Source organism: Symphalangus syndactylus, chromosome 16, assembly GCF_028878055.3.
Source record: "Symphalangus syndactylus isolate Jambi chromosome 16, NHGRI_mSymSyn1-v2.1_pri, whole genome shotgun sequence".
In the NCBI taxonomy this organism is placed as follows: Eukaryota; Metazoa; Chordata; class Mammalia; order Primates; family Hylobatidae; genus Symphalangus; species Symphalangus syndactylus.
The window spans coordinates 55,466,386-55,480,939 of NC_072438.2; the positions used below are offsets into that span (position 1 = coordinate 55,466,386).

The 14,554-nt window shown below is 42.0% G+C and overlaps 1 protein-coding gene across 7 annotated transcripts in view; it reads left to right on the forward strand.

Moving 5' to 3' along the window:
• The first annotated feature begins 6,267 nt into the window (after window positions 1-6,267).
• OCIAD1 (OCIA domain containing 1) overlaps window positions 6,268-14,554 on the forward strand; it is a 31,290-nt gene continuing 23,003 nt past the window's right edge. For 2 of the 7 annotated variants that reach the window (XM_063619513.1, XM_055246251.2), the window contains exons 1-3: window positions 6,416-6,850; window positions 7,968-8,030; window positions 8,745-8,825. In XM_063619513.1, the coding sequence (XP_063475583.1) occupies window positions 7,973-8,030; window positions 8,745-8,825 (139 nt within the window). In that variant the 5' untranslated portion in view covers window positions 6,416-6,850; window positions 7,968-7,972. The other 5 variants (XM_055246244.2, XM_063619512.1, XM_055246249.2 and 2 more) reach the window with 5 other exon arrangements.

Sequence of the window (14,554 nt, forward strand, 5' to 3'; positions counted from 1 at the left end):
TTTCTTTCATTAAGAAATGTAACAGAAATGTCATGAATGACAATTCAGGTGAATTTTGAATTCAAATGAACTTTTTTGTTTTAGACAGTCTTGCTCTGTTGTTCAGGCTGGAGTGCAGTGGCGCAATCATAGCTTGCTGCAGCCTTGATCTCCTGGGCTGAAGTAGTCCTCCCACCTCAGCCTCCGAAGTAGCTGGGATTACAGGCATGCACCACTACATCTGGTTAATTTTTGTATTTTTAGAAGAGACAGGGTTTCACAATGTTGCCCAGGTGGGTCTGGAACTCCTGGGCTCAAATGATCTGCCCACCTTGGCCTCCCAAAATACTGGGACTTACAGTCATGAGCCACCACGCCTGGCTGGAGTTTTTAATTTCAAATAAGTCAAAATAATGAAGGAACTGTAATTTGCATTATGAGGGCAGATCCCCTGCAGCTGGCATGGACACCACAAAAAGGACATTTCAACCCTAAAAGTCCAGACATGCCCAATTAATGTGAAGGCTGAGATATGGGGTTGCTCCTTGGGATTATACCCTGGAGCTGCACCTGCCTGGGGCCCCTGTCCTGACTCCTTGTGCCCCCACTCTACTAGCTGCACCTTGGGATGCCTGCCATCCCATGCATCCGGGGTATCTAGGGTATGCATCCGGGGTATCTAGGGTATGCATCCAGGGTATCACTGCAAAGGCTGAGTGAGTGAATCAATAGCTTGTGGCATACCTATAACACATCCATGGGAATATTAGTTAAGAAATCTGCCCTGTTCTATTAATTATCCCTTCTTACTCTTGTATTTTCTTTCTTTCCCTCCCTCCCTCCCTCCCTTTTCTCTCTGTCTTTCTTTCTTTCTTTCTTTCTTTTTTTTTTTTTTTTTTTTGAGATGGAGTCTCGCTTTGTCGCCCAGGCTGGAGTGCAGTGGTGCAATCTCGGCTCACTGCAAGCTCCGCCTCCCAGGTTCATGCCATTCTCCTGCCTCAGCCTCTCTGAGTAGCTGGGACTACAGGCGCCCGCCACCACGCCCGGCTAATTTTTTGTCTTTTTAGTAGGCATGGGGTTTCACTGTGGTCTCGATCTTCTGACCTCGTGATCTGCCTGCCTCGGCCTCCCAAAGTGCTGGGATTACATCTTTCTTTCTTTCTTTCTTTCTTTCTTTCTTTCTTTCTTTCTTCCTTCCTTCCTTCCTTCCTTCCTTCCTTCCTTCCTTCCTTCCTTCCTTCATCTCTCTCTCTCTCTCTCTTTCTTTCTTTCTTTCTCTTTCCTTCTTACAAGAGCCTCACTCTGTTGCCCAGGCTGGAGTGCAGTAGTGCAATCTCGGCTCACTGCAACCTCCACCTCCTGGGTTCAAGCAATTCTTCTGCCTCAGCCTCTCAGTAGCTGGGATTACAGGCATGCACCACCATGCCTGGCTAATTTTTGTACTTTTAGGTAGGGATGGGGTTTCGCCATGTTGGCCAGACTGGTCTTGAACTCCTGACGTCAAGTGATCCACCCATCTCAGCCTCCCAAAGTGCTGGGATTACAGGCATGAGCTACTGTGCTTGGCCTCTCTCCTATATTTTCTTTTTTTTTTTTTTATTATACTTTAAGTTCTAGGGTACATGTGAACAATGTGCAGGTTTGTTACATATGTATACATGTGCCATGTTGGTGTGCTGCACCCATTAACTCATCATTTACATTAGGTATTTCTCCTAATGTGATCCCTCCTCCCTCCCCACAACCCACAACAGGCCCCAGTGTGTGATGTTCCCCACCCTGTGTCCAAGTGTTCTCATTGTTCAATTCTCACCTGTGAGTGAGAACATGCGGTGTTTGGTTTTCTGTCCTTGCGATAGTCTGCTGAGAATGATGGTTTCCAGCTTCATCCATGTCCCTACAAAGGACATTAACTCATCCTTTTTTTATGGCTGCATAGTATTCCTGGAATATTACATTTTCAACTCTTCTCTTTACTGGTTCTTTCCCTTTGCCAATTACAATTAAAAGCCTATGGAATTAAAAAACAAAAACATTGAGGTAATGAATATGCTAGTTACTCTGATTTGATTATTACACACTGTTACATATTTAAAAATATCATGCTGTACCCCATAAATATGTACAATTATGTCAATTAAAAATCATAAAAGCAAAAACCCCAAAATGAAAAATAACCTTCATCCATTTTTCTTTTTTCCTCCAGCTACCACTCTGTCTTGCTTTCTCCAAACAGCTAAACTTCTAGAGAGAGTAATGTACACTTTTCCTCACATTATCTCCAATCACTCTTTTCTCAACCCATTGTAATCTAGATTTTAATAAAACTACACTTGCAAAAGTTATAAATAACCTTCTTATTGCTTACTAGCATTTGATATAATTGACCATTTCTTCCTTCTTAGAAGATTCTTTTCCTTTGGCTTCTATGACACATTTTGAATAATAAATATGTGTTAAATTACATAGTCTGGTGAACTAATAAAACACAACCTCTGCTGTAATGGAACATAAATAGAAATATGCTGAATAATAATTTATTGAATAATGATTGCTTGAATAATCGCTGAATAATTATCAATTATGGAAGTTTGAGAGTTCCTTTGAAAAGAAATTTTTTATTGACACTGAAATCAAGTAGAAATTCACTACATTGATTTCATTTATGTACATTAATGAGTATAAATTATCCCTTTATAATTAATTTTTTAAAGGATGTCTAATAAGTGGAAATTTCTTATGGTACATTTCATTAGATCTTAACTCAATGGAGGTATCATGAAGACTATTGATTTAATTTAATCCAAGTAGATTGATTTCTGGTGATCTCACCATTCCAGATTAGAACACATTAGTCTGAGTTGGCTAATAAATCCTACAGCCCATCTCTAGCAAATATATATCGACTTCCTGTAAGTCTTTGGATCTTGCCCAATTTATGTTTGAAATCTTTGATTGTTGCATTACCCAAATTACCAAAGGACTCAATAACCTCTAAGTGCCAGCACAAATGCAAAATGACAGTTTACTTGAATGTTTTAGAATCCTATATGTTCCCACAGAAAGAGCTCATAGCCTTTTATCAACAGAAACCCAATTTATTAATTGCTGAGAAATTAGGGGGCAACAGAAAATAGACTTATCAATCTACCATGTGCTATTGCAGGCATGTGGCATGGGGCTGGCAGGCAGCTCCGCCTGCGGCCCCAGCATGGGATCCACTAGGCGAAGCCAGCTGGGCTCCTGAGTTGGGTGGTGACTTGGAGAACTTTTATGTCTAGCTGGAGGATTGTATATGCACCAATCAGCACTCTGTGTCTAGCTCGGGGTTTGTAGATGCACCAATCAGCACTCTGTATCTAGCTAATCTGGTGGGGACTTGGAAAACTTTTATGTCTTGCTAGAGGATTGTAAATGCACCAATCAGCACTCTGTGTCTAGCTAAAGGTTTGTAAATGCACCAATCAGTGCTCTGTGTCTAGCTAATCTAGTGGGGACTTGGAGAACTTTTATGTCTAGCTAAAGGTTTGTAAATGCACCAATCAGCACCCTGTGTCTAGCTCAAGGTTTGTAAATGCACCAGTCAGTGCTCTGTGTCTACCTAATCTAGTGGGGACTTGGAGAACTTTTGTGTCTAGCTAAAGGATTGTAAATGCACCAGTCAGCACTCTGTGTCTAGCTCATGGATTGTAAATGCATCAATCAGCACCCTCTCAAAATTGACCAATCAGCTCTCTGTACAATGGACCAATCAGCAGGATGTGTGTGGGGCCAGATAAGGGAATAAAAGCAGGCTGCTCGAGCCAGCAGTGGCAACCTGCTCGGGTCCCCTTCCACACTGTGGAAGCTTTGTTCTTTCACTCTTTGCAATACATCTTGCTGCTGCTCACTCTTGGGGTCCGCACTGCCTTTATGAGCTGTAACACTCACTGTGAAGGTCTGCAAGTTCACTCCTGAGGCCAGTGAGACCACAAACCCACCTGGAGGGATAAACAACTCTGGATGGGAGGAATGAACAACTCCAGAAGCGCCGCCTTAAGAGCTGTAACACTCACCGTGAAGGTCTGCAGCTTCACTGATGAAGCCAGCAAGACCACAAACCCACCAGAAGGAAGAAACTCCGAACACGTCCAAACATCAGGAGGAACAAAGTCCGGACACATCATCTTTAAGAACTGTAACGCTCACTGCGAGGGTCCGCAGCTTCATTCTTGAAGTCAGTGAGACCAAGAACCCACCAATTTAGGACACACTATGTGTTAGGCCTGGCTCAGTAAGTATAAAGGATATGATAAAACTGTACTCTGGAATCTTACAATCTAGTCAGGAAGCAAAGAAAAAGACTTTGCTTTAAAGTTGGGTGCAGTGGCTCATGCCTATAACCCCAGCACTTCGGGAGGCCAAAGTGGGCTGATCACTTGAGGCCAGGAATTGGAGACCAGGCTGGTAAAGTAGTGAAACTCTGTCTCTTCTACAAATAAAAAAATTAGGTGGGCATGGTGGTGCACACCTGTGGTCCCAGCTACTCAGGAGGCACAAGAATTGCTTGAATCTGGGAGGTGAAGGTTGCAGTGAGCCAAGATGGCCCCACTGTGCTATGGACTAGACAACAGAGCAAGGCCCTGTCCAAAAAAAAAAAGGACTTTGCTTTAACATAAAGCTCACTACCTAGAATCCTAGAATGTCTTCTAATTTTTTTATTTTTGTTTCTTCTAGAATGTCTTTTAATTTTCTTATTTTTGTTTTTTTCTCTTACAAAAATGCATTCAACAAATTCACTTAAGAAATATTTGTTGGCTTCATATAATCATGTACCAATCACTGATGCTAGGCAAATACGGCTCCTACTGTCATAGACCTTTCTATTGAAGAGAGAGAGACAATACACAAACAAGTCATTGTTTTAGACCATAACAAATACTATGAAAACAATAAGCAAGGTAACATGGAGAGTGACTGGGGTGCCATGTTAACTGGGTGGTCAAGGAATGCCTCTCTGATGTGGTGACATCAACTGAAGTCTGAGACAAGAAGCCAAGTTGAACATTTGGAAGAACAGTGATCTAGAAGAGGGAACAGCAATTGCACAAGCCCTGGGCCCAGAAGTAACTTAGCATGTCCCAGGAACAAAATGAGTATTAGTTACTAATACTGATTATCTCAGGGATTTATTTGGTTCTATAAAGACTCACAAGCCAATGTCTCTGTCCTAAAGGAGCTCTGTAACAGAGGCAGACATAAGTAAAAAAGATCACTATACAGTGCAAAAGTACATTGCAGTGACAGCAGTATGGACAAGCTAAGGACTAAGAAAGAAGAGTGATTACTTCTCTGGGGTGTGTTTCAGGGAAGGCATCACAAAGGTGGTGATGTAAAAGCAGAATTTTGAAATATCTTCAGAATTGACAAAGCAGGGAGTAGAGTTATGCTGGGGGAACAGTGCACAGGGAACACTGAGGGCAAAGACCTCCAGGCTGTTTCTTGTTAGCGAACACTGAAACAGAAGAAAGTGACGCTCAAAAGGCACAGGTGCCAGGCCATGATGGGCCTTATATTCGGTGCATGACTGGAGCTATCAAAAGACTCCAAGGAAGGAAACACAGCGTTGGATTCGTTTTACGTGACTGTCTCCCTTAAGTATGTCTTCAGGAGGGTAAATGTTAAATGATAAAATGGCAAAGGGGCTCAGAAAGAGATGAGAAACGTGAGAGGCTTTGAGGGTTTGATCAACGAGTAGGACTGGGATTTGCCCACTGTTCAGTCACTAACAACTTCCAGTACCTGGCACTAATAAATACTTGAGGAAGGAATGTATGAAAATGAGTAACTGGTGATTGGCTGGGTGTGGCAGCACCACGTCTGCTGAGAAGTCATGAGCTCCCTCATTAATAGACACTGATATGTTGTTTTAATTCTAACAACCCTATATGTAATTCCACTTTTCAGGTGAGAAAAACCGTAGGCTCAGAGAGATCATGATACCCTGCCAGAGGTTGTAGAACTCGTCGGAAACTCGTTGGATCAAGAGGGTGTGACAAATAACCAGGTATGCATGCTTAAAAATTACTTTCTACTACGTAGCCTACAGGCTCAAAGAATGAAATTATCTCATAAAAGAGATAATTTATAAAGTCGCTCTCAAAAGAGGGACAACAGAGAGTTCCAGAACATTCCCGCCAGCCGCCACGAGAAGACCAGAGAGGTGCGTCACAACAGTCCAAAGTCAAACCTACCCCCAACCCCCTTCCCCGCCATCCGGGGAAGGGGCGGGGCAAGGTTCTTGGTCCGCCGCTGTCGCCTGCGCAGTCGCAGTGCGGCTCGTGGCCGCCGCGGCCTGAAAGGGCAGAAGGACGAGTATACGCATGCGTTTATTCCTAGGCTGCTCGCTCTCATACCCCGCAGTGAGGTCTGACGTCATTTCCTGCCGTAAGTATACTGTGCCTCCGGGTCGCGGTCATTTTGAGCCCCTGTCTGGGTGACTTCTTGCGGCTGTTCTCCCCCTCCCCCTCCCCGCGGTACCTTGCACTTTTCTCCCTCCCTGCCCTCTCTTGAGTCCACCCTCCGGGCCTTCTACCCCTGATCGCTTCGTTTTCCTTGCCGTCGCCTGCTGCTGTCGTCAGGAGGTGGGTGAGGTGACGCAGACAGCCCTGTTGTTGCCCTCCGCGTATCGCCTCACCACCTTCGCGGCTGTCCACTACTTTCGCACCTTCCGCCATTTTCCTGCCTGTGAGGGTGGACAGATCGCGCTTGGGTCTCGGCCTCCTGAGTGCCGGTAACTGCGGGAGGCGACGGAGTGCTTCTGGGGGGTGTGAGCTGGAGAAGTTCGTGGTCACGGATGCGTGTGGGGTTGTTGCTCAGTCTGTAACAGCAGGTGGGAGACGGACACTGGGTTCAGGATGGAGTGCGGGAATCAGCGGTTGTAGGCCGCTTAGGCTTTAATCCAGCTTTCTTTTGTGTAAAGAATTTAAAATGGTATTGTCTCAAGCGCCGTGTCAGCCCTGACAGTCTTCCTGGTGTTTCTAGGAAGGATGCTGTTATGGGAAATAAGAGGGTTTCACTTTTTCTTATACGGTTGTAGGGTAAAAGTAGTTTATTCAGCAGGCGCCATCCATCCATGAATTCAGCTGACCCTTCTTATTTTCTCTAATTAAGGGTTGGCATGTAGTAGGCCCTCATGGCTTATTGACTGAATTAATTATGCAAGGGCTCAGTTGCTATCCTCATTGTGCATGCAATTTCCTGTTTCCATGCAAATTGTTTTTAAAATGAGAATAATCATGATCCCACGTAAACATTCTGTAAAATAGTTACTTGATCTGTTGGTCTAAGTCCCAATATATGAGTTTTTTAAAAAAGAACCAAATAAAAAATGTATATTCTTGGAATTTTATGCATTTTTTTCTTATATTCTTGGGGAGGAAGGAAATTTGGAGATACAGAATTTGCTGTTAGTTTTACATCACAGGGAGAAGGATATGACGTCTTTGTTATTCCGTAATTTTGGAGTGCTCCTTTGTGGGAGAGGTTGAATGTTTCTGATGATTATTTCATTTTTTAATATGGAAGCTCAGAAATGACTTGAGATTTTTTTTCTCTTCTATTTTGGGGAATTATCCTAATCATTGGGCATAGATTGGAGAAACGACCAAAACATAGGATGTGAAAGAACCCACTTTCAGGAGGAAAAAATACGTCTGTTATTTTATCGATATCTTGATAGTAAAAAAAAATTATAAACTTATAAAACGCTTATGCTTTTTCAATTAAGGGACTTAACCTGAATAGTGAGTTCCAAATTAATCAGTAGGTCTGTTACTTTTTCGTCTAGCCATTTATATGTGAAGTACTTAAGATAGAGTAGTATTTAGTAAATATTTGTTGATTGATTGCTGTATAGACTAGTAGTTTTACTATATCATACGTCTTGATTTACTTTGACCTATCTAGTGATAGTTTCTAATACTTAATATGTAATGTTTTTGATACAGGAAAGATGAATGGGAGGGCTGATTTTCGAGAGCCGAATGCAGAGGTTCCAAGACCAATTCCCCGTAACTATCTATTAAGTATTTATAATTAGAAGCACTTCCTATGTAAAGGAAATTTCACTGCCTTGAGTAACAGTGGCAGGTGGGCTGGCTTCTTGGGCATGTGCAGACAGCGCCCCATACTTGGTTTCATGTTCTAGTCTTGTTATCTTGAAATTCGTAATCATTTGGACAAGGAGTCCCACGTTTTTATTTTGTACTGGGCCCAGCACATTAGGTAGCCAGTCCTGACTGGCAGATAGTAGCATTAATTCTATTTGAAGTCAGAGTTTGTTAAAAGTGTATAAGTGGCCTGGCCCGGTGGCTCATGCCTGTAATCCCAGCATTTTGGGAGGCTGAGGTGGGTGGATCACCTGAGGTCAGGAGTTCGAGACTAGCCTGGCTAACATGGTGAAACCCCATGTCTACTAAAATACAAAAAATTAGCCTGGTGTGGTGATGGGTGCCTGTAATCCCAGCTACTCGGAAGCCTGAGGCAGGAGAATCGCTTGAACCCGGGAGGTGGAGGTTGCAGTGAGCCGAGATCGCGCCATTGCACTCCAGCCTGGGCAACAAGAGTGAAACACTATCTCAAAAAAAAAAAAAAGTGCATAAGCCAGTTTTATTATTTGAGTTTAAAAAATGGGTGCCTCTTGTTAATATTTAGGCTAAGATAATTTTTCAGACTTAGTTTTATTGTGGATAATTTAATGTTTTCTGATTTTCCCTGGTAAAAAGACATAGGGCCTGATTACATTCCAACAGAGGAAGAAAGGAGAGTCTTCGCAGAATGCAATGATGAAAGCTTCTGGTTCAGATGTGAGTTCAATTTTCTAATTAATATAATTTGATCCAAAATTTGTACCTGAAATTTTGACCTGAATTTGAACCTGAAATTATAATAACTCCATATAGAACAAATTGGCAAACTTTTTGCATAGTGTGGTTGTTGTTAAAAGAGATTAAGGAAATAAAGAAATTGCACACGTTTTCAAGTAATTATTTCCGGATTTTTTTTTAACAAAACCATGAGGTAATTTTGTTGATAATAGTAATAGTTAGCATTTACTGTATGTACATAGATTATATAAAAACAACCCAATAAGGTTGATAACTATTATTACCCTCACTTTACAGGTGAAGGAATTGAGGTTTAGAGATGTTAAATGGCAACACTTAGTGTTACACAGGTGGTAAATTATGATGTTTGGAGTTGAAAGTGGGTCTGTCTGAAACAGATTTTACTCTTAATGCTTTTAACCATTATATAATAACAGGTTAGTTCCCATTTTATCATTGTGAAATGTTGTTATACTACCAGCTCTTGATTTCTGACTAGAGAAATACATATATATTTGTGTATATATATATCAAGATTTTATTTTTTAAATACAGAGATTGTTGGAAGCAGTATACAAAATATACTCTCACTATTGAACAAAGAATTGGTATTGCTTTACTTGGAAACTGTAGTCCTTTCAGGTAAAAAGGAGGATGAATTTTTTTTGTTTTTGTTTTTTTGAGATGGAGCTTCGCTCTTGTCACCCAGGCTGGAGTGCAATGGCGTGATCTCGGCTCACTGCAACTTCTGCCTCCTGGGTTCAAGCGATTCTCCTGCCTCAGCCTCCCGAGTAGCTGGGATTACAGGCATGTGCAACCACGCCCAGCAAATTTTTTATTTCTAGTAGAGGCGGGATTTCACCATGTTGGCCAGGCTGGTCTTGAACTCCTGACCTTAGGTGATCTGCCCTGGCCTCCCAAAGTGCTGGGATTATAGGCATGAGCCACCGCGCCCGGCAAATTTTTTTTTAAAAAAGGCAACTTGGCATGGTGCCTCATGGCTATAATTGCAGCACTTTGGGAGGCTGAGGCAGGAGGATTCTTGAGCCCAGAAGTTCAAGACTAGCGTGGGCAACATAGAGGGGCCTTGTCTCTACCAAAAATGAAAGAAATTAGCTGGGTGTGGTGATACGTAGTTGTAGTCACAGCCATTTGGGAGGCTGAGGCTGAGGCAGGAGGATCCCTTGAGCTGGGTAGATAGAGGCTGCTGCAGTGAGCTATGATCACATCACTGCATTCCAGCCTGGGTGACAGAGCCAGACCCTGTCTCAAAGAAAAGAAAAAAGGGCAACTTAAGCCATTAAGGAGGATGTATGTTTTCATCAGTCAGCCTGATACGTATGCTTAAAATGTGCAAGGTACCTGTTGGGAAGATAAGTTTTATGAAAGACAGTCTTTGTCCTGAATTAGTTTTCTTTTTTGTTTGTTTTTGTTTTCGCGATGGAGTTTCACTCTCTTCCCCATGCTGGAGTGCAGTGGTGTGATCTCTGCTCACGTCAACATCCTTCTCCTGTGTTCAAGTGATTCTCCCGCCACAGCGTCCCGAGTACCTGGGACTACAGGCGTGCGCCACCATGCCTGGCTAATTTTTGTATTTTCAGTAGAGATGGGGTTTCGCCATGTTGGCCAGGCTGATCTCTAACTCCTGACCTCAGTTGATTCACCTGCCTTGGCCTCCGAAAGTGCTGGGATTGCAGGTGTGAGCCACTGCGCCGGGCCCTGAAGTAGTTTTATATGTGGTGAGACAAAGCTAATACATGAAACACTTAGAGATTAAGTGTGTAACTGCAGAAGACTTTTTAAAGAGATAAATTAATTAGAATTGACTTACTGAAATTGAAAAATTTGAATAACTTTTGAAATTTGAAAACTCAAAATTTTCTCAAAATTTTACCAAATTTCAATTTGGTAAAAACTGAAGCCTCTTTCAATTTTACAGTTGTGTTTTTCTGTAACATAAGGTAGAATACCTGAGTTGGAAAGAGACCTTAATTTGTTAAGCAAATAATACTTTAACAACTTTATAGTGATACTATAGGCCAGGTATGGTGGCTCACACCTGTAATCCCAGCACCTTGGTTTTGTTTTGTTTTTTATTTTTGTAGATACTAGGTTTTGCCATGTTGCCCAGGCTAATCTTGAACCCCTGAGTTCAAGCGATCTGCCTGCCTTGGCCTCCCCAAATGGTGGAATTTCAAGCATGAGCCACTGAACCTGGCCCCAGCACGTTGGGTGGCTGAGGCAGGAGGATTGCCTGAGACCAGGAGTTTGAGACCAGCCTTGGCAACATAGTGAGACCCTGTGCCTAACCCCCACAACAACAACAACAAAATTAATAGTTAATAAGTAGATAAGTGAAGAGGAAAGGTGGAGTAGCATTTGGATGAAAGGAGTAGTGAACAAAGGCAGAGTTTGCAATAACTTCATCTCTGCTAGAGCCATGAGCCTGAATTGATTGGAACAGAGGTCTTTCTTTTTTTTTTTTTTTGAGACAGAGTCTTGCTCTTTCACCCAGGCTGGAGTGCAGTGGCGCGATCTCGGCTCACTGCAGGCTCCGCCCCCCGGGGTTCACGCCATTCTCCTGCCTCAGCCTCCCACGTAGCTGGGACTACAGGCGCCTGCCACCTCGCCCGGCTAATTTTTTGTATTTTTAGTAGAGACGGGGTTTCACCGTGTTAGCCAGGATGGTCTCGATCTCCTGACCTCGTGATCCACCCGCCTCGGCCTCCCAAAGTGCTGGGATTACAGGCGTGAGCCACCGCGCCCGGCCGGAACAGAGGTCTTTCATTGAGGATAGAACATAAAACATAGTAATGGGTTAAAGGTTTGATCCATTATATCGTTTAGGTTCTTGAGCAGAGGGGGGTGATATGTAAGGTTTTTTTAAGGAAGGTTAGTTAACAGTGTGCAAGATGGGTAGAAGGGTGAGAAGTTGTACTTGGTAAAATCTGTTTTGAGCTTCTGGCAGTAACTTAGGCATATATATGTAGTCATCAATGAGGTATAGTTGATTATTGTGTCATTTGGACTGGAAAAGATGAGCTGGCAACGAAAGACTTTTTAAAGGACAAATAAAAGGATTTTTTAAAAAGTTCGACTAAGGGGGAATGAAGGAATGGTAAGAGGGAGGTAATAGCTTTAAGATAACCAGCTTAGGAGACTCAATGATACCTCTGAATGAAAGGTTCAGTTAGAGGGAGTTCTTGTTTGAAGATGAGTTTAGTTCAGACATTTTGAGTTCATGGTGCAACATTCGATTGTGGAAGATTTCTAAGCAACTAGAGATAGAAACAAAAGTATACATGAAAAATTAGTTTATTGTGGAGTTGTGTTGGTGAATTCGCCTATAAATTAAGTATAGAGATAAAAGCATAAAACTGATAATAGTTTCTGCCCTGTGATTAATACTTACGATTGATAGAGTAAAGGATAAAGTTTGGTAGTACCCATGGATAAGGGAACAAGTGACAGTGAAAGAATCAACAAAGACCAAGAGCAGTTAGGAAGATACAGGAGCTCTGATAGAATCTTTGTCATTTTATCCACCAATATTCAGAGACTTGCAGGTGTTTCAAGCTAGAAAGAACCTGAATAAGAAATAGGTGATGATGTCCATCTTAAATTTATGATGACTTTGCATCTAAAACAGTTATTCTCAACTGGAAGCAGAATAACTGGAACGAGTTGGGAATAATTATTTTAGATGCATAGTCATCATAAAGTAAGGACTTCTATAAAATTTTCATAGCTCATACAATGGGAATAATTTTTCTTTTTTTTTTTTTGAGATGGAGTGTCACTCTATCGCCCAGGCTGGAGTACGGTGGTGCAGTCTTGGCTCACTGCAAGCTCTGCTTCCCGGGTGCATACCATTCTCCTGCCTCAGCCTCCCAAGTAGCTGGGATTACAGGCGCCTGCCACCATGCTCGGCTAATTTTTTTTTGTATTTTTACTAGAGATGGGGTTTCACCTTGTTAACCAGGATGGTCTCCATCTCCTGACCTCGTGATCCACCCGTCTCGGCCTCCTAAAGTGCTGGGATTACAGACGTGAGCCACTGTTTTTTTTTGTTTTGTTTTTCTTTTTTTGGTTTTCTTTTTTTTTGTGACTGGGTTTCACTCTTGTTGTCCAGGCTGGAATGCAATGGCACGGTCTTGGCTCACTGCAACCCCTGCCTCCCGGGTTCAAGCAATTCTCCTGCCTATAATCCCCGAGTAGCTGGGATTATAGGCACCTGCCACCATGCCCAGCTAATTTTTGTATTTTTACTAGAGAAGGGGTTTCACCATGTTGGCCAGGCTGGTCTCGAGCTCCTTACCTTGTGATCTGCCCACCTCGGCCTCCCAAAGTTCTGGGATTACAGGCATGAGCCACTGTGCCTGGCCAGAATGGGAAGAATTTCTTAGAGAACTTGGCTGTATACTCTAGCAACAGTTCTTTTTTTTTCTTTTTTTAAATCTTTGAAGATTATTATATAGAGTAGATAGGATAAAATGATCTATTTTCAAGTCTTGATGACACAGGATTAAGAAAAAGACAAGTCTGACAGAGGGGGTTTGGGATTATTGTAGTGTTGGGCTAATGGTTAAATAGATGCTAAGGTGTCCAGATTTATTTGTGGCTGATAAATGTATGCTATTGCATGTGTTTAACATTCTAAATAGCTGTGACAGGGTTATGCCAAAAGTACATTAAAGGGTAGTGAACAATGTCAGGATGTTCATGTATACCAGACTCTTAATAGTGGAACATGTGGTATATGAACAGTACAAAGCTAAGTGATTTCTGTGCATTAAAACAGATAAATCACAGGTTGAAAAGACAAAAAGCGGCTGCGCTTGGTGGCTAACACCTGTAATCCCAGCACTTTGGGAGGCCGAGGTGGGCAGATCACCTGAGGTCAGGAGTTCGAGACCAGCCTGACCTATATGGTGAAACCCCGTCTCTACTAAAAATACAAAAATTAGCTGGGCATGGTGGCAGGCGCCTGTAATTCCAGCTACTCGGGAGGCTTAGACAAGAGAATTGCCTGAACCCGGGAGGCGGAGGTTGCAGCAAGCCAAGATCGTGCCACTGCACTCCAGCCTAGGTGACAGAGCGAGACTCCATCTCAAAAAAAAAAAAAAAACAAAAATCATGTAATAAGGACAGGCTGAAAGACAGCTTGTTAATTTTATACCATATCTACATTACTGAGAAATTACAGCAGCCAAAAAATTACTGTATTAATAGGTAGCATTTGACTCTTAAAACAGATAACCAAGGTGTTGCATATTATAGCATCAAATATTGAAATGTAGAAGCTTGGTTGTAACCAGGTGATAGGAAGTTCAACGTATAATTATCAGAAGGATGATAATCATACATAGGAAATTTTGTACTTTAACATTTGTACTTTTGAATTAGATAGTCTGTGCTGTATGTCACATTTATGTAAACAAATAATGGCATCTGTGTTACTTTGGAGAGTATCACGTTGTGACTTGATAAGAAAAAGGTGATAAAAGCATTTACGAATTTATAAAAAAGCACTAAGGTAATTTTTTGTACATTTTTTAGGTCTGTTAAATATACTTATCCTGTTTTAAAATTAGACTTGTTGATCTAGGGACCATTCTCTTTCCTTAAGATAATTTTGTTTCTATACTGACCTACGTTCCATTAATCTGAAATATAACTATGAAGGCATCTTATTTATAGGTGCTTAA